Below are 18,896 nucleotides of genomic sequence, written 5' to 3'. Positions count from 1 at the left end.
GTTTAGGTTACTTTTAGTTGGACAGTTCCCACATCTCTATTTATGCATCCCTCTTCAGCCTTAAAGCTTAAAATGCTTTTATATGGACTTCCAATTAGACTATGCTGTTTTCCCCCCAAAACTACAATGACTTCATTAGTTTATTATTTAGAACCGCAAATTGGGTAGATTAGCCACCATGTCTCCCTGTAAACCAAGTCATTTCTAAAATTTTCTGACAGAGCTTTCTCAGATTCACCCAAATGGGAGGAAGTGGTCCATCCAGGAAAAGAAATAAGCATGTAAGAAATAGGGGCACCGGCATTTGCAGCAACATGGATGCAACTAGAGATTATCATACTAAGTGAAGTCAGACAGAGAAACATAAATACCATATGATCTCACTTATATGTGGAATCTAAAATATGGCACAAATGAACCTATCTACAAAACAGAAACAGGCTCACAGACATAGAGATCAGACTTGTGGTTGCCAAGGGGGGCAGGGGGGAGGGAGAGGGATGGACTGGGAGTTTGGGGTTGGTAGATGCAAACTATCATATTTAGAATGGATAAACAACAAGGTCCTAATGTATAGCACAGGGAATATTCAGTATCCTGTGATACACCATAGCAGAAAAGAATATTAAAAAAGGATGTATAGGGTTTCCCTGGTGGCGCAGTGGTTAAGAATCCGCCTGCTAATGCAGCGGACATGGGTTCGAGCCCTAGTCCGGGAAGATCCCACATGCCGCGGAGCAACTAAGCCCATGTGCCACAACTACTGAGCCTGTGCTCTAGAGCCCACGAGCCACAACTACTGAGCCTGCGTGCCACAACTACTGCAGCCCACGCGCCTAGAGCCCATGCTCCGCAACGAGAAGCCACTGCAGTAAGCCCGTGCACCGCAGCGAAGGCCCAACACAGCCAAAAATAAATAAATAAAATAAATTTTTTTAAAAAAAGGATGTATATATGTGTATAACTGAGTCGCTTTGCTGTACAGCAGAGATTGACACAACATTGTAAATCAATTATACTTCAATTAAAAAAAAAGAAATAGGGGCACCGGGATCCATCAGTCAACTGAAATTCACAACATACTTTCAGGCCTCTGTTTATATCACTGGCTTTTCAGATAAAATTTGGTCAAAAGAAAAGATGTTTCTATAAAGCCTCATTAACTAGAATCTAAGTAATAAAATCTAATCTAGTCTAATCTGGGCCACATAGCAGCCACCTCAGAAAAAGTTAGTCAAGGCTTTTACAAAAAGGAGTCCTCATTTATTTCACATGAAAATTCCACAGAGTGGTGACCAACCCATGTCTTAAATGTGGCTTTGTTTTTTTTTTTAATTTATTTATTTTATTTATTTATTTTTGGCTGTGTTGGGTCTGCATTGCTGCGGGCGGGCTTTCTCTAGTTGCGGTGAGCAGGGGCTACTCTTTGTTGCAGTGCGCAGGCCTCTCATTGCGGTGGGCTCTCTCATTGTGGAGCACGGGCCCTAGGCGCGCGGGCTTCAGTAGTTGCGGCACGCAGGCTCAGTAGTTGTGGCTCACGGGCTCTAGAGCACAAGCTCAGTAGTTGTGGCGCACGGGCTTATTTGCTCCGCGGCATGTGGGATCCTCCCAGACCAGGGCCCGAACCCGTGTCCCCTGCATCGGCAGGCGGACTCTCCACCACTGCACCACCAGGGAAGCCCTGTGGCTTTGTTTTAAAGCATGTTTGAAGAAACAAACTTTACTGTTACGAAATATATTGATATTGCGACTCAGACTGATCAGATGTGGAGGTATCACGAAAACTGTTGCCGACTCTGAAATGGGGCTTGTCATGGATTGAAGTCCACTTCCTCAATCCAGCTAGCCCTGACGTAAAACGTCCAGTGCTAACCGTGGCTCAACCCTGGTCACACACTGGACCCAGCTTGGCCTCCACCTGAAAAAGCTGGATAGCCAGACAGTTGTCCGCTGTTCCAGAGAGGCCCAGGCACAGTTGAGGCCACATGAAGAGGGCTCTGTGTATTCCTGGGAGGGTAAGAAAGGGAGCTGTTAGGTAGAGCTCAAGGCCACGAATGTGGGCTTTGCAGTCAGATGGAGCCAGGAGGAGATGCCGGCTCCACCGCCTGCCGGCTTGGTTACATCAGGTTCCTTCCCCTCGCTGAACCTGAGTTTCCCCAAGAGTAGGACGGACAGCCCTACCTCAGAGAGTTGCCATGAGGCTGAACCATGTGATGCTCTTGAGCACAGCGCCTGGGTACCATGGATGCCCAGCAGATGCTAGTTCTCTTCTTCAGTGCTTGGCCCTAGATCCTTCTTTCAGAACCATCCCTCTTGCCTCTACCACCTGCGTCCTCTGACCTCCAGTCTGTAAGGAGATCAGCTGTGAGAGTGCTGAACATGCAGATCTTAGATCTTGCTGTGGTCCAGCTGAGCTCTGCACACGAGATGGCTCTCAAGGAGCCATCTCCTTGAGATACCTCATTCCTATAACCAGGTCCCTTTACAAGGTCTTTTTGGGGCCACTGGTCCCTTTTGCACTGTCTGCCACCTCCAGCAAGAGACTCATTCTTTCGGTCCCTGCTTTCAACCAGCGATTGATTGGCATCTGCCTCTGTGCTCTACCCACCCCTCCCCCACCCCCAGTTGTTTAAACCTGAAAAGATAGCTTCCTGATCTCAAGTCAGAGTTAATTCCGTTGAAAATGAAGTGAAGTTGAAGGTGAGATGTTTCCATGGTAATCTGATGAGGAGAGCTTGAATGGAATAGAGCTAACTTGGTAGAAGCACCTGGAAGTTGGGTCCATGGTGGTCAGCCCCTCCCTGGAGGGGAAAAGCTTTGTTATGGCCCCTGAATCTCCTGGGGCCCCACCGATCAGACTCCAGCTCCACTGCTGTGTGCAGAGTCTCTTGCAGCATCTCTGTGAGGCTCCCGTTGAATGGGTTTCACCGTTTCTTTGTCATATTGCTGCAGTCGATTGAACTCTTAATCTTCATTGAATTCAGAAAAAGACTTATTTTTGTAACAAAATCAAATGAGAAACTTCAATTTCATCTAATATGTCATCGAAGTTCTTGGTTCAACCTACTGCCTGCTAGACATCCAGAGTAGTTACTATCCCTCTTTTATCGTTTTATAAATACTCTTTGGGACAGTGATCTCATACAGTTACTGGATGAGTAGTTGCATAGACACTTCATTATGCTGTAGCTCAGCATTTGCTCTCTGGCATGTCTTCTGTGGTTTTAATTTTCTTGCAGACCATTGCAATTATTCAGAGTGGGTCAGTAGCGTTCAGAAAGCACCACACCACATGACCAGGTTCTTTAGAACCAGGTTCATTTCAGACTAAGCTTTTCTTTTCGTTGTGTGTGGGGGGTGGGGTGGGAGGGGAGGTTGAGAATGCATGCACATACCTGTTTGAAATCATTTAATATTGTTGCCTTATCAAGAGTAACTCATATTCATTGCAAAAGAAAAGTTAAAGAGAAAAATTCACCCTTGATTCTAACAGTTACTGTTAACAGTTTCGTTTCTTTCCAGACAGTTTTAAATTTTCCTCTTTACGTGGTTGAACTTACACTATACATGATGCATTTTAACAGCTGCACAATATTCTCTCCTACGATTGTATCGAGTCATTAAAATATCCCATATTGTTGGACAGTTTTTTTTCCCCAATTTCTTGCTATTGTAAATAATATTGTGATGAACATCTACATAAACAACTTATTTTAGGCCTTTTCTGATTATTTCCTTGGGATAGCTGACTAGAAATAGAATTATTGGATGAAAGAAGTATAATGTTTTTAAGGATACATGAGGGATACTGCCAGTTTTGCCTGTTACCCCACATTCTCACCACTGGTGACTAAAACGTGTTCCCTTTTACCTTGTTGAGCCCCAAATTAGTTCTATCCTAGAGGCAGCTTCATGGTCATGTTCACACAGAAAGGCTAAGAGTTTGAAGGTCAACTGCTGCAGCTCTGATTGACCCACTGGAATATCTGGTTTGATAAGGCTTGACCAGGTCCTTGACAAGCTCACCAGCTGTTTCTTTGTTAAAGCAGGAAAGTGACTCATATATTGGAATTAGCTCTGCATCACCTCCCATTGCAAGAAACAGGGTTGTCCTTCACACCTCCGCCCCCTCACTGTCCATATCCTGACCGCTGTTTCTCAGTAATAGCTCTCAAACCTAGCCTTGCCTTTCCACCTCCATCACCTCTGCGTTAATCCAGCCCTGTAACACATCCCGGTGAACAGCGTCCCCATCTTCCTAACCCTGTTTAGTCTTCCACATTGTCATATTCCAGAGTTCTCTTCTTGAAGACAAAGCTGATTAGGCCCGTCCCCTCCACTGCAGGAAGGCTCTAAATCTGTCATTGTTCTTCAAGGCCCTTTACAATCTGATCCCAACTTCATCTCCAGCCATCCTGCATGTGGCCCTCACACCTCTTACTGTCATTCCAACATGGCAAACTGTTGGATATAACACCGTCTACTTGGAGTGTCCTTCCTTCCAGCTGCTTTATCTTCTATTCATCCCTCGAAGTAAAACTAAAGCATCAGATCCTGGGTGAAGCCTCTCCCAGTTCCCCCAGCAGACAGTTGCTTCACCCTCCACGTTGTGTTGCCCAGCTCCGCGTTGACCTCACAGCACTGTGGCTGCTGCGTGGTACCTGGTGAGGCGTCCTGGTCGCCAGCCTGTCTCCACCACTTCTGCTCAGTCCTCTGGGTCGGGGTCCTGGTCTTGCCTTTTTTCCCATTGATGATAAAAGTTTGTAGAATAGGTGAATGAATGTCTTTATAATGTTTAACACATAATTACTATTTTTAATATCTTAATTTTATAGATAGTTTTAACTTCACAAATATTAGCATTGATCTAATATCTTAAGATGTAACAAGTGTTTTTGCCTAGATCTTAAGAAAATACAGACCAGTGCTTGGCCTTGACTTGAATTTCTTTTATTACGAAGTCCTCATCTTTTTTTTTTTTTTTTCTTTATTTTATTTTTGTGGTTTGGGGGAAATTTGACAAATATACCCTCTTTCCTGGCAAAGGAAATTTTTATTTCCTTTCTTTAAATAAATTTATTTATTTTTGGCTGTGTTGGGTATTCGTTGCTGCACGCAGGCTTTCTCTAGTTGCAGTGAGAGGGGGCTACTCTTCTTTGCGGTGTGTGGGCTTCTTATTGCAGTGGCTTCTCTTTGTTGTGGAGCACAGGCTCTAGGCACGCGGGCTTCAGTAGTTGCAGCACACGGGCTCAGCAGTTGTGGCTCATGGGCTCTAGAGCACAGGCTCAGTAGTTGTGGCGCACAGGCTTAGTTGCATATGGGATCTTCCCGGACCAGGGCTCGAACCCGTGTCCCCTGCATTTGCAGGTGGATTCTTAGCCACTGCACCACCAGGGAAGCCCCCTCATCCTTTCTGTGCCTCTTTCTCATTCCCTTCCTCCTCTTCTCTAAGAAGAGAACTGGCAAAATGCCTGTGGGAGGAAAAGCACAGGAGAAGGTGATGGACAAGATAGGGTAGGGAGTGTAACCTTCTCTTCTCCCAGGTCCTTGCACAGTAATACGTTACTCAAAGTTTATGCCGTGACATTGGTCCATCGTGTGAGCTGTTACAAGGTTTATGTGAAATATAATCAGTAGTATTGCCTTATGAAGAAATGCTTCCTTTCATAAAGAATTCTCTGCATAATAGACTCTAGATTTGATGGCAAATCTAATGTCCTCAATGACATGTTGGCTCAAGGTCAGTATATTACTTGAATTAAGTTCATTAAATGATTCTACTCATCCATTTGACATGTACATTTTGGGTTATCTTAATGAAGTCACCTCCTCTAAGGATTTCAGATTAGCAAAAACTTCTACCATGAGTTTGGTGTGAAAGCCTCCAAGTGAGTTTTTAAGGTTAACATTCAGTGCACCAGAACCCTTTCTGTGGAACACTCACAAATACAGTGAAGTACATTGTTAAATAGATACTGAAAAAGAATTTCTGCTTACACCTAGAACTTTCTGTGATTGCTTAATATCCCTTGCTGAACATCAAGCGACAGTAATGAGAGAAATAATGAAAATGCACTGGGAAACAGAGATTACGCATTTTAACACTAGACATAGAGTCCTTTCCATACTTACTTATAACACTCCACAATGGACCAAGACATACCTTTGGAAACACAAAATCCTGTAGTCATAGGACATTATTAGTGCCATTTAGTCAGGGGCATATGCTTGAGTAATTGGTAAGAAGAGAATGTGGATTCCAAAGACAGATATTTCTGCCTGTGACCGTCCTCTGGAAAAGCTCAGCAGGAAGCTTCATGCTGGGTCTTTACAGAGTGGTTCCAGCTGCCCGGGAGCGCTTGGCTACAGAGGCTGGGGTCCTGACGCCCTGCATACAGATGTTCCTCATTGCCCCTCAGGCATTGTGGGTTCTGTCCTTTGTGCCTGGGCAGTGAATACTGCCCCTCTCAGAGCTTCCAAGGTGCCTTCCAGGGAGAAGACACCACTTCTTTCCTAAGGAACTTTCCTTCCAGATGCCTTTATAGTTTTTCATTTACTAGTGACCGGTGACCAGTGGTGAATGGAGCTGCCCATAGAATCTGAGCATAAAATTTCCCCAGCTTTGTAGGAGTCATCCAGTCATTGGCCTGGCCAGTGACGGGGAGGGGCTGCCCCACCCCCATCCTGTGTTTCTCCATTGATTGGCCCCATCGCTGCTTTGCTGGGCATTGGGCCTCACTCTGAGCTGTAGAGGGAATGTGACCACTAGTAAGTTCAGAGAAACCAGGAGAAGGTGTTGAATCAAAGAGAAAGGAACTTTCAAGGAAAAGGTTGGGGGAGGGCAGATGTGAGGATGGTAGGAGAGAACGGAGAAAAAAGATAAGCAGAATGTGTTAAGCTGTAAATTCTTATACATAAAAAATAGCTCTTAAAAATATATTGTTCTCGGGCTTTCCTGGTAGTGCAGTGGTTGAGAGTCCGCCTGCCGATGCAGGGGACACGGGTTCGTGCCCCGGTCCGGGAAGATCCCACATGCCGCGGAGCGGCTGGGCCCGTGAGCCATGGCCGCTGAGCCTGCGCGTCCGGAGCCTGTGCTACGCAACGGGAGAGGCCACAACAGTGAGAGGCCCGTGCACCGCAAAAAAAATAAAAAATAAAAAAATATATATATATAGTTCTCAAAAAGCATAGTTTGCTGGGGGAAAAAAAATGGATTGAAATGAAGTGAGGTTGTTTTTGAAGTAGGAATGTCCTCGTTACTGAGAGGGAGGTCCATCCAGCATCCCTGAAAAATGAAGGAAATGGTTATCTCAATGCTGATTCCTTTCTGGGAGAGCACAGGAGGCCTGCCAGTTCCCTGCGACAGACCATTGTCATTCCTTATCATTCCCCTGCATCATTTACACAGAGATTAACTGGAGATGGAAATTTCTTCAGTTGTTTCTATAAGTGTACTCAGCTGGACTTTTTCTCTCTTTCCATGGAACAGAACCTCTGATCCTGTCTCCCTACCTATTTGTATTTCAGTTTTAGTTTCTTCGTGTGGTATGTTCAACAGCCATGAGATGATTAAGTTTGTATATTTTGCAATGACAGTCTAATGACTCTTGGCCAACGGGTATTGTTCCCAGCTGGTTGTTACAGTTACTGTCAGCCTCAGTGGCCCTTGATCAGGTTCAGGCCACAAGATGAGAGTTCAGAGGCTTCCGCTGAGCAGAGGAAAACAACAGTAGGGACTGGGGAGGTGGAAGTTTTACCCAATTCTGGGAATCCTAGAGCATGTTGCGATTGTGTAGAGCTTTTCCCCTTCATGTCTCCAGTATGATGAGAAATTGTGTTTGTCACATGGAGCGACTCCACCATGTGCCGTTCTTTTCACTAGAGGACACAATCCCAAAGAAGGTGGTATGCCACTTCAGCGGGAAGGCCTACGCTGATGAGGAGCGCTGGGACATTGACAGCTGCACACACTGCTACTGCCTGCAGGGCCAGACCCTCTGCTCGACCGTCAGCTGCCCCCCGTTGCCCTGCGTCGAGCCCATCAACGTGGAAGGGAGCTGCTGCCCAATGTGCCCAGGTATCTAAGCCGCTGCCCTGCCACTTTTCAAACTGGGATGTTGATTCAAAAGGAAGCTAGAACAGACTCAGAACCTCCCCCACCCATCCCTTAGCTCCTGTGGCCCAAACAGAGACCTGGCGGGTAACTTGAGACCCTGTGACCATCTAGGTGAGTGCCTGATTTTGGTTCCATGCCAGTATTGCTCTCTTCTGACTTGCATTCTCTAAACGTTAAGTGGCAGGCCTTGTGGGTGTAACAGACCTGTGAATGACACCTGCCGTATCCGAGTAGCACAGTTTTAGTGCAGTGTTGGACGAGCCTAGCGGAAAAGGTCCATCATCGGACACAGTAGGGAATGATGTTCTAAGGTGAATATCTATCAGAACCAGAATGGAAGAGCTGCATTTAAACAATACGATGCTGGTCCAATCTTTCTTCAGTTCATCAGTTCCAGTAGTACCCAGGCCACCCCATGCAGCCTTCTCCCAAGCCCTCCTGTGAACTTTCCATCTCTTCCCACCTAGACCGGAACCACGGAGCACGCCCCCAGCTGGCTGTTGCAGAATCACATGCCTACGTCTGTCCCCACATTCCACCCTTCATGTCAACTTAGTAATCCGCCTCCCAATTTCAAACCGAAGTCCCCCACAGCTGCCCAGATCCTCCCCCAGGCCTTCTCCTGGTTTCCATGTCTGTGTCTCCTGCCAAAACAGCTCCTTTGTTTTCTGCCCCTCGTTGCCAGCAATGCAGGACCTGAGCCCTCAGCAGGACAGCCTCTGGGCAGTGTTCCAGATCTAAAGCCCTGAACACACAGACTTCACAGGCACTCCAGACCACACAGACCAAAGGGAGGGCTCACTCTAGGAGCCCCTCCACGTTCACCTCGATTCTGTGTTTTCTTGCGGCATTGTATTAGAGGCTTGCTCCGTGCAGCACAGTGGGCTAGGAGTCAGGGCAACTTAGAAGGGCATCTACACCGTGCACTTGTAAGACGGGATAGCCAGTTAAACCCGAAGAGTTTCACTGAGCTCTGCATACATTTGCCTTTTGTTTAGCTCTTGTGCAAACTAGCCCTAATGGGCACTTCTAAAAATGTCCATTTATCCCCTAAAAAGGATGGGATATTCTGCCAGGTCAGGAGGCTGAGTCCTTTTCAGATCTCTTATTGGGTGCTTTTCATAGTTTAGTCTCCTTGGCCTTGTTTAAGGTGTAAATTGAGAGTCACAAGTTCACTTCTGTGATGTCGTATCCCTCGTTGTCCACATAGGGAAAAAACAAAATCCTTAAGTGTTTTGCACGAGAAGAATGAGGAAAAACATGTATTTCTCATTGGAGTTGCTTTATCTATTACATTTCACCTGTTTCACAAGTTTCATACCAGTTTTCCTAGTAATACGCTTTGAGCAGTTCAAATGGTGAAACTTGATCTTATTTATTCAACCAAGATTCATTTCGTGCCTACCCTATGCAAGCACTGCTCGAGGCCCTGGGGAGACAAGGGTGAATCCAACAAGTCCCCGTCCACACAGCTGATGGTTTCATAGGGAGAGACTGGCAGCACATAAGTAAACGGTAAATAGCGCACAAGATGAGGATAAGAGTCACAGAGAAAACACATAGCGAGGCCGGGGTGGGGGAGGAGGGGCTAGGCAGAACAGGAGACAGGATGTTCTGATAATCCGAGAATGCCTCACTGATCAGATGACATTTATAAGGGGACCCAGAAGAGTGGCAGGAATCATGGGGTAGAGGCAGAATCTCTGTGGTACAGGCAGGACAAAAGCCCAGGGGGTGGGAACATGCCATGAACGTTTAAAGAGAAGCAGGGAGGTTGTGTGGATGTGACCCCATGAGCAGGGAGGGTAACTAGAGGAAAGCAGAGAACTAGCTGTGTGCCAAAACACGAGATCTCATGAGCGATTTTAGAATTTTATTGGGCAAGATAGAAACTCTGGAGGGTTGTGAGCAGAGGAGTGATGGGACGTGACTTGCAGGAGTGGAAGCAGAGAGGCCAGTGGTGCAGGTGAGAGATGAGTGTGGCCTGTACCGGGGCAGTAGCTGTGGAGGTAGGAGAAATGGTTGGGTTCTGATTCTAGTGAAAGGGTAGAATCTATAGCATTTGAACATGATGTGAGGAGTGAGAGGAAGAGAGATGCCAAGGACGACTATAATGTTTTTGACTAAAATATGTAGTTGCAGCTCTGGTGTAAAATCAGTTTGGTTCGGGGAGTTTTTAGTTTGAAATCTCCATTGGACATCTAAGTGGAGATAATGAATAGACAGTGAATCTGTCTGGTCTGGAGTTCAGGAGAGAAATGGGAGACGGGTCTATAAACTTGAACATTGTCAGCCACAGGTGGTTTTTAAGCCTTGAGACCGGACGAGGTCACTCAAGGAGTGAGTGGATATAGAGAGGAAAAGGGAGCCTGGGACTGAGCCCAGGAACCCTCCAACTTTGGGATCTGGGCAGGTGGGGAGGGACTGGCAGAGGAGACAGAGAATGAGCCCCTGCCACACGGGAAGAAACGGAGAGAGCTATGACCTGGGAGCCACGTGGAGAGAGGGTAGGAGGAGTGCTGTTGGGTCACATCAGGTGAGAAGCAGGGACTGACTGCTGTGCATTTAGCGTTTTCCTGGTCGTCGTGACGAGAGCCATTTCCATACAGTGGTGGCAGCAAAATCTACTTAGAGTGGTTTCTAGACAGAAGGGGAGGGGGTGAATTGGAGACAACCATTACACAGCCCAGCTACAGACCACGAGTGCTAAGTTCACAGACAGGATTTTCCTGTAGAGTAGAGGCGGGTCTTGGAGGCTTTCACTGAAGGATTGAGCTAGACCTTGAAAGACAGGTGGGTTCTCTTAATTGGAGTGAAAGGGTAATCTGACCAAAGACCCTGAGACAGAAAGGTCAAGGCCAAATGCCCCTGGAATAGGGAGTTCTGGGAGCGGGAAATAAAGACAGAGAAGATGACTTTGGTCCAGATTTTTAGGGCCTTAATTGTCAATTGGAGAGGTAGATTTTGTCCTTTGTCCTTCGTGGCTCTTTTTTTTTTTTTTTTTTTCTTTTTTTGGTATGCGGGCCTCTCACTGTTGTGGCCTCTCCAGTTGTGGAGCACAGGCTCTGGACGTGCAGGCTCAGCGGCCATGGCTTACGGGCGCAGCCGCTCCGCAGCATGTGGGATCTTCCCGGACCGGGGCACGAACCCATGTCCCCTGCATCAGCAGGTGGACTCTCAACCACTGCGCCACCAGGGAAGCCCCGTGGCTCATTTTTGAGCAGATGAAACACAAGATCGTGGAGGTGCTTTGGGGAGCCACACAGTGATCTGTAGGAGGACTGAAGCAGGGAGAGACCAGAAGCCAGGACAGCTGTGACTTGCACTGTAGACGTCCCAGATGTGTGATGATTAGGACCCAAATTCAGGTGATGGCGGCAGGAATAGAGGGAAAGAGCCACTCTCCTCGGTTGCGAGTTTAATAGAGGAAAGAGTGCAGGTTTCACTAACGTCCTGCTCATAACTAGAGATTTCTCCAGTGACTTCTCAGTCAGCATTTACTGTTGGATTGGAATTGAATTTCTGTTAAGTCCCCCTTCTGCTTCTGATGTATTATTCATGAATCATTTCTCCATCTTATCTCAGCAAATTTTGCAGTCAGGTGAGCTCTGCCACCTTACATTTGATTAAGTGTGGTCCGCCAGGAAGCCTGGATTCCTGTCCCATTTTTCTCCTGGGCCCTCTGAAGTTTCACGTTGCCGATTCTCACCTGGAAAGCTCAAGCTACTTGGCTTTGTCCCCTACGCACATCAGCTAACGTTCTGAACAGCCTCACCCTTACAAAGCACTTTCCCCCTCTGCCGTCTTTGGATACGAGTACCAGACCTGTGAACTGATTTGCTGGTTAGTACTTGTCCCATTTGATAGAAAACAGGGTGAGAAAAGCTAAGTGAATTATCCAAAGCCATGCAGCTAGTTAGCAGAAGACCCAGGAGTCCCCAGTCCTAAGGTGACTTACGGTTCCATCTCCCAGAAAATGGTGTCCTCCCCTTGTAAGCCCCAAGCACCCTGCCCCATATCCAGAAAAGGACATTTTAAGGAGGGTGGCTCTTACAATGGGCCAGGTGCCTCTGACTGTAAAGTACATCCCCAGTAGGTTGTCTTAGGTTCCTCTGAAGTTCAGGTCAAATCTGACCCCAGCTGTAATTCTTTAATTCTGACCATGTGCCCGTGATCTATGCCACCTGGCCAGGTAAAGATTTGTGTCACTCCCCTGGCCCTGTCATCCACAATGCCAGCAGCTTTATAAAGGACTCTTGTAGTAAATGCCGGAAGGGTTCTGTTTTAGAGTTGGGATTGAATGCAGTCTTTGGCCATGGCAGGCCTGGGCCTAGGCATGGAAACAGAGCAGCACCCACAATTCTTTTTTGTTTCTTCAAGCAGTTTTTTTGCTGAAAGTTTTATCCTTTTTGACAAAGCTGCTCAGAGGTGGCTTCCCTCTTAAGTTCACATCAAAGGGAAATGACCCTCTCCCCTTAGACTTGAGGGCTCTGAACTGGAGCTTTGAGTATTTTATGATAAAGAAGGAGGCGTGGGTAGATTTTAATCAGAGCGGAACTGAGTTTAGTGGAGCAAACTGGTCCAGAGGACAGGCCATGAGCTGCCAGACGGTGAGAAGTAACTCATCATGAGGGGCCCGTGAGGGCAGGACTGGTCTTGCTCACAACTGTATCCCCCCAGCTTAGGCCAGTGCCTGCCACATAGGAAATACTTGGAAAATATTTGCTGAACAACGGTGATTAGCAATCACTAAGTAAGACATCCTCCTGCATCCTAGGTAGATCCTTCCAACTTTCCCCTCTGTTGCCAAGGAGGGCCTTTCTAAGCACCTGTGGGAAGAGAACTCACACTGTCAAGTCTGTGTTGTTTGTAGGGTTTCACTGAAATCTACCTGTAGGCAGGTATGAGGCACAAGAATTTCAACGCTGCTTGCCTGCTGCTGTCACTCAGGAAAGACCCTGAGCTGAACTGAATTGACCCCAGCCCTGGGAGTCTCCGCAGAGGTCTTTGCTACTTAGCTGCTGACATTCACAGGTTTTTGGCATGGATCTCATTAGCCTTTTCTCCCGAGGCCTCAGAAGGCAGTGGCAGGTCAGCCCCTGTTGGGATAGGAAAGCTCCAGGCTGTGCACTGGACCAGACAGGGCAGGGGCTCAGGGTGCCACGGCACTGAAAGATGTCATGTAAATGTCAAGGGGGCCTTCTTCCCGAATTCCTCCAGGAAATTCGTATCACATATCGAGATGTCTCAGTGGACGAGCTGAACACCATCCCTACACACACACACACCCCCCCACACCCCAGACCCACCCAGCCCAGACTTATTGAATTAGGACCTGTGAGCGTCAGCATATTTTATAAGCTCCTCAGGTGATTCAGATGATAGAAAAGTTTGGAATCACTAGTTTATACTCAGACCCCTGCTTCTGTGGATGAAAATGTTTTCAATAACTTCTCTTTTTAATTCTAGAGTTTTTAGAGACCTGTTGAATCTTTCAAAACTCTAAGAGTGTCTACTTCTTGCCATGTTTGAGGTCTTAGAATTTAAGTAAGAAAAGCAAAAGCCAAAGTGACTTTATTCTTGGGGGCAATAGGAAGACCTGGGCTTTGGAATCACAGAACTGGATTGGAAGCCCAGCTCTGCTGGTTCCTGGGTGCATAATCTTGGGCAATTTCTTAACGTCTTAGCATTTATTTCCCTGGCAGATGCTCGGTTAGCTCACAGTGGAAGATTAGCACGGACTCTATTCTCTATCACTCTTCCCTTCTCAGATTTATCCTTTTTAAAGTTCACTTCTTGAAAGACTGGTAACTTTGGGATAGAATGTGATCACTGTGAGCAGAGGATTTTCTTTTAACTTATATAACGTATTTCATGTATTTTATTTTGGACTAAATTAGGCTGAATATTAGTGAGTATTTCGTATTACCAATGTTGGGTAACCCTATTATAAAAATCAGTTAATAATATGGCAGGCCCTGGCCAAGAAGTACATGATTGAGGCTGACTTCTATTGTTATATTTTGAAAACAGAGGTTCTTAAGAATTATTTCTTTTAAAAGTTGGCTAATTATTGTTAGCCAGATGAAGTAGGGATATACAAATATTTATGTAGGAACCACGGAAAGCTTTGGATTTTCTCACTGGTCCCTTTAGAACTTGGCTTCAAAAAAAAGAAAAATCCTGATATTGGAGATTAATGAATATCATTCTTCTCGGTTTTGTTTCATGTTGTAGTATCTTGTTAACCAAAGTGTCTGTATGATCGAGTTAGATAATATTAATATGTTTACTCAAGATCAGTTTCCAGTCTACATGGTTCCAGGAATAACACAGTAGACGTTTAAGACTTAAATCGGGCAGCACCTCATGAGGTCTGCCAACATCCATTCCCATTGCGGGGAAGGGAGTGGAGGGGAAATGAATAAAGAATGGAAGATGCTTTAACTTTTTCACTTCCTGTGACATATTTCATATAAATGATTCAACACTCATTTATTAAAGAGCAAGTTATTAAAGTATAATTTATTAGATGGAAAGTAAAAGAAATCCTTTCATTTCAGCCAGTGACCATCAGCTTGCACGAATCTGTAGAGCCAACAGTGTTTGTCATGAAAAAGCAGAGCTTCTGACCCAGGTGGAGGAGTAATCTTCTCCCGTCTTTTTAAATCGTTATAGGACATGTTTCCCATCCCTACAAAGCTAGTAACTGTAGCATTAATGATGTCAAGGTGGAAACTGGATCTTTCATGTCCCAGGACATGTTGTGTTGTATTGCATGCACCGTCCATTTGGATTGAGGAGACAAGTCAACAATAAGGAGCCCCTCCGTCATCTCTTATGAAAAATGTCCCCTTCTTTTAGAAATGTATGTCCCAGAACCAACTAATATACCCATTGAGAAGACAAATCATCGTGGAGAGACTGACCTGGAGGTTCCCCTGTGGCCCACACCTAGTGAAAATGACATTATCCACATCCCCAGAGGTAAGTGCCGAAGTCAGCTGAGATCTGTCTAGTCTTGTGTATGGTTTACTTTTTTTTTTTTTCTAATTTTCAAAACTTCTTTTGGGTAACCTTTTAAAATACGTGCCCAGGTAAGTTCAAATAACCACTCCAAGAAAGACCTGCTTGGCTGTAACATATTTAACAACCCAGGATGATGAAACAAGTCTGCAGGTAACTGGGTAAAATGCCTTTTTTCTGGTCCCACATGCTCAGAGGCTTAATGACGATGGAAAGAAATATGTCCCTGGTCATAAGAGCTTGGTATCTGGAATTTCTAAGCCATCTCTCAAATGCAGGTGTGAGAATAAACTTTGTAAGCAGAGTAATAATAAATTACTCACTTGTTCCTGTGGATTCTGTATTAAGCATTTATGCATTAGGTTACCCTCTTCTTCCAGGTAGTTTTCACTCCATGAGGAGTTCAGTTTATTACTGTGTTGATTTTTCCACTCATCAGGCTTATTAGTCCACGTGTTGTTTTTTTTTTCCCCTTGCTCTGTCCTTTTAGTCGTGTGTAATAGAGATGTTATTCTGCCTCTCAGCTGCTAAGTGGTAAAGCAAGGCCAAGTTCCTGTCAATCTTGCCTTCTCTCTAAAAGTAGTCCTCTTGATCAAAAGAGTATAAGCTTGCTCTTAGTCATGACTCAGTACTGCCTCCTGTCTACTCCAAGGACATTTTCAAAATCACTGTTAGACCGTTTTTATATTTCTTTTGGAAGAGGCAGTATTCATTGCTTGAGAGATTAATGGTCTGTTACTCTAGATACTGTAAGTGTTATGCTTGGATCAAGCCAGATGACCAGAGCACCAGATTCCTGGACCCAAGTTTTGGCTCCTTATATAACTGCTGACTGAATGGTGCTTCAGCATTATGTTTACAGTCATTCAGTCAACAAATATTAGTGCCTGCTCTTTGCCACATACTCATCTGGATGCTGAGCTTTAGTCATAAGCATAGCCATATTTATTATGTTACGTTGAGGACTCTGTATGACATAATATTTCTGTTATAAAGACCCTGAGGAGAAATTTCTTCATATATCAGTAGCAAGAAAATTTATGATTCTCCTAAGCAACTGATTTGTTTTAATCTTAAAGACACTGTGAATCTTATTGATGATGCTTATTTCCATTTTTGCTTTGGCTGCTAGGAAGCTTAAAGCTAATTTTATGGCCTGCTTTTTGCATCAAAACAATTTAAGGACTAAATTTTGTAACAGACTTCAACTGAAGCTTCATTTTCCTTTCCCCAAGATTTTCCTTAATTTACGTTTTAATCATCTTATATGACATATATTCCTAAAAACACTTCCAATATCATTTGGAATGTGGGAAGGTGAAAATTCATTCTTTTATTCATTGTGTTTTTAAAACCTGAATTCATCAATAAAATGTTACTTTTTGGGCTTCCCTGGTGGCGCAGTGGTTGAGAGTCCGCCTGCCGATGCAGGGGACACGGGATTGTGCCCCGGTCCGGGAAGATCCCACATGCCGCAGAGCGGCTGGGCCCATGAGCCATGGCCGCTGGGCCTGCACGTGTCCGGAGCCTGTGCTCTGCAACGGGAGAGGCCACAACAGTAAGAGGCCCACGTACCGCAAAAAAAAAAAAAAAATGTTACTTTTACCTTTGGCATTAGAAACTACTCTTCTTTTTGGCCACACCGCACGGCTTCCGGGATCTTAGTTCCCTGGCCAGGGATGAAACCCGCACCCTCAGCAGTGAAAGTGCGGACGGAGTCCTAACTACTGGACCACCAGGGAACTCCCCCCTTTAGCATTTTTCTTGATGCTGATACATATGTTCCCTTTTTTTTCCCCCTTCCTATAAAGTATTACCATCTGCCTCTCTAAAATGACTAGGAAGGGTCTCTTCTTCTCGTCCCCTCACATACACATAGAAGGATATTAATAAAAATCTGAGTTTTAAACTATAGACAGTATTAACATCACAAAGCTGTACTACTTCATGAGCTGAGTTTCCAAAACAATTTAAAAGCAGGTCCTTTTGATTGCATGTGTTCTGCATCTTTCACTAACCTGGTCTTTGATGCATTTAAAGACATCCTGACTACAGTGGTTTATTTGAAACAAAAGAAAAATAAGGAAATCTTCAGAGAGTGCTCCTGATTGGTATCTATTTAAATGTTATCTCTGTCTGCAGTGTTCATGGCAAGAATGATGATTTAAAGGAACAAAAAGACCACCATTTATAAGAGCAAAATTAAACGTCCCTTGTACAATAACCAAGGCAGGAAAATGATCCAATAGGTCCAGTGAGTTTTCAACAAGTTTATGAAAAGTACGGCATTTTAGCTTAGAGCTCAGTAAACCAGAATATTAACCAAAAGACAAGGCTCTTGATTCTGGCTTGGTTTTTACGAGTACACTACTAATTAGTCTTATCTATTACACTACTAAGTAGAAGCATATACTTTGTCCTAGTCTCCTATTTGTTAGTAAACAGGGAGCTAAGCTGATGTTTCTGCTTCAAAATCTTAGAAGACCATAAAGATTAACATTAATTAAAATATTTTCAGTAGTCTAATTTTAGTCACTTTTTAAAATATGGTTTTTAATTAATTTATTATTTTTGGTTGCATTGGCCCTTTGTTGCTGTGCGCAGGCTTTCTCTAGTTGTGGTGAGCGGGGGCTACTCTTAGTTGCAGTGCACGGGCTCCTCATTGCGGTGGCTTCTCTTGTGGAGCACGGGCTCTAGGTGCGCAGGCTTCAGTAGTTGTGGCACACGGGCTCAGTAGTTGTGGCTTGCGGGCTCCGGAGCAGAGGCTCAGTAGTTGTGGCGCACGGCCTTAGTTGCTCCACAGCATGTGGGATCTTCCCGGACCAGGGCTTGAACCCGTGTTCCCTGCATTGGCAGGCAGATTCTTAACCACTGCGCCACCAGGGAAGCCCTAGTCACTTTTTCTTTAAAGTCTGCGTAAGAATTTTCTTATTTTCTTTATTAGCTAGAATCAGCATCATCCTGCCCAATTACTAAAACTTCTCACCCTAATATTTTCTTTTTTACATCCATCCCTAAGAGCTCTGCTCTCTCATAAGAGCTCTTTGGATCCACATTAGACTTTAATCATGTTTTAGCCTTAAAGTACTAGGAAGCAATAAAACCACGTTGCCGATCTCTATTTGCAATGTAATTAAAATAATCCTTAAAAATTCTGGTTTAGGGCTTCCCTGGTGGCGCAGTGGTTGAGAGTCCGCCTGCCGATGCAGGGGACACGGGTTCGTGCCCTGGGCCGGGAAGATCCCACATGCCGCAGAGCGGCTGGGCCCGTGAGCCATGGCCGCTGAGCCTGCGCGCCCGGAGCCTGTGCTCTGCAATGGGAGAGGCCACAACAGTGAGAGGCCTGCATACTGCAAAAAAAAACAAAAAAAAATTCTGGTTTAGGTAATAAATGCTTGTAATTTTTCTTCTTCTAGACATGGGTCCTCTCCAGGTAGATTACAGAGATAATAACAGGCTGCACTCAGGAGAAGATTCTTCGCTGGACTCCATTGCCTCAGTTGTGGTTCCCATAATAATAGGCCTCTCTATTATAATAGCATTCCTGTTCATCAATCAGAAGAAACAGTGGATACCACTGCTTTGCTGGTATCGAACACCAACTAAGGTATTGTACTGACAAAGTTTCAGCCTCTTAAACGATCAAACTAGGAAAGCTTGTACGCTTAGATTTCCTTAGTTGCTTGATATCTTCTCTATTAGCCAGTGAAATGTTTACTTTGCTCCTCATAGCTTCAAATGCACATTAAGCTGT

The 18,896-nt window shown here is 45.1% G+C and overlaps 1 protein-coding gene across 5 annotated transcripts in view; it reads left to right on the top strand.

Annotated features, from left to right (window-relative positions):
• The window catches only part of CRIM1 (cysteine rich transmembrane BMP regulator 1), a 208,624-nt gene that overhangs the window by 185,827 nt on the left and 3,901 nt on the right, over positions 1 to 18,896 (top strand). For 4 of the 5 annotated variants that reach the window (XM_060169096.1, XM_060169094.1, XM_060169095.1 and 1 more), the window contains 3 exons: positions 7,883 to 8,077; positions 14,981 to 15,103; positions 18,559 to 18,749. In XM_060169096.1, coding sequence (XP_060025079.1) covers positions 7,883 to 8,077; positions 14,981 to 15,103; positions 18,559 to 18,749 — 509 coding nt within the window. The remainder of the gene's footprint in view (positions 1 to 7,882; positions 8,078 to 14,980; positions 15,104 to 18,558; positions 18,750 to 18,896) is intronic. The other variant, XM_060169093.1, reaches the window with a different exon arrangement.

The sequence above is a fragment of the Lagenorhynchus albirostris genome, chromosome 13 (assembly GCF_949774975.1).
Source record: "Lagenorhynchus albirostris chromosome 13, mLagAlb1.1, whole genome shotgun sequence".
Taxonomy (NCBI): domain Eukaryota; kingdom Metazoa; phylum Chordata; class Mammalia; order Artiodactyla; family Delphinidae; genus Lagenorhynchus; species Lagenorhynchus albirostris.
Note: the sequence above shows the minus strand (reverse complement) of the source record. Positions and strands in the feature narration are given on the sequence as shown.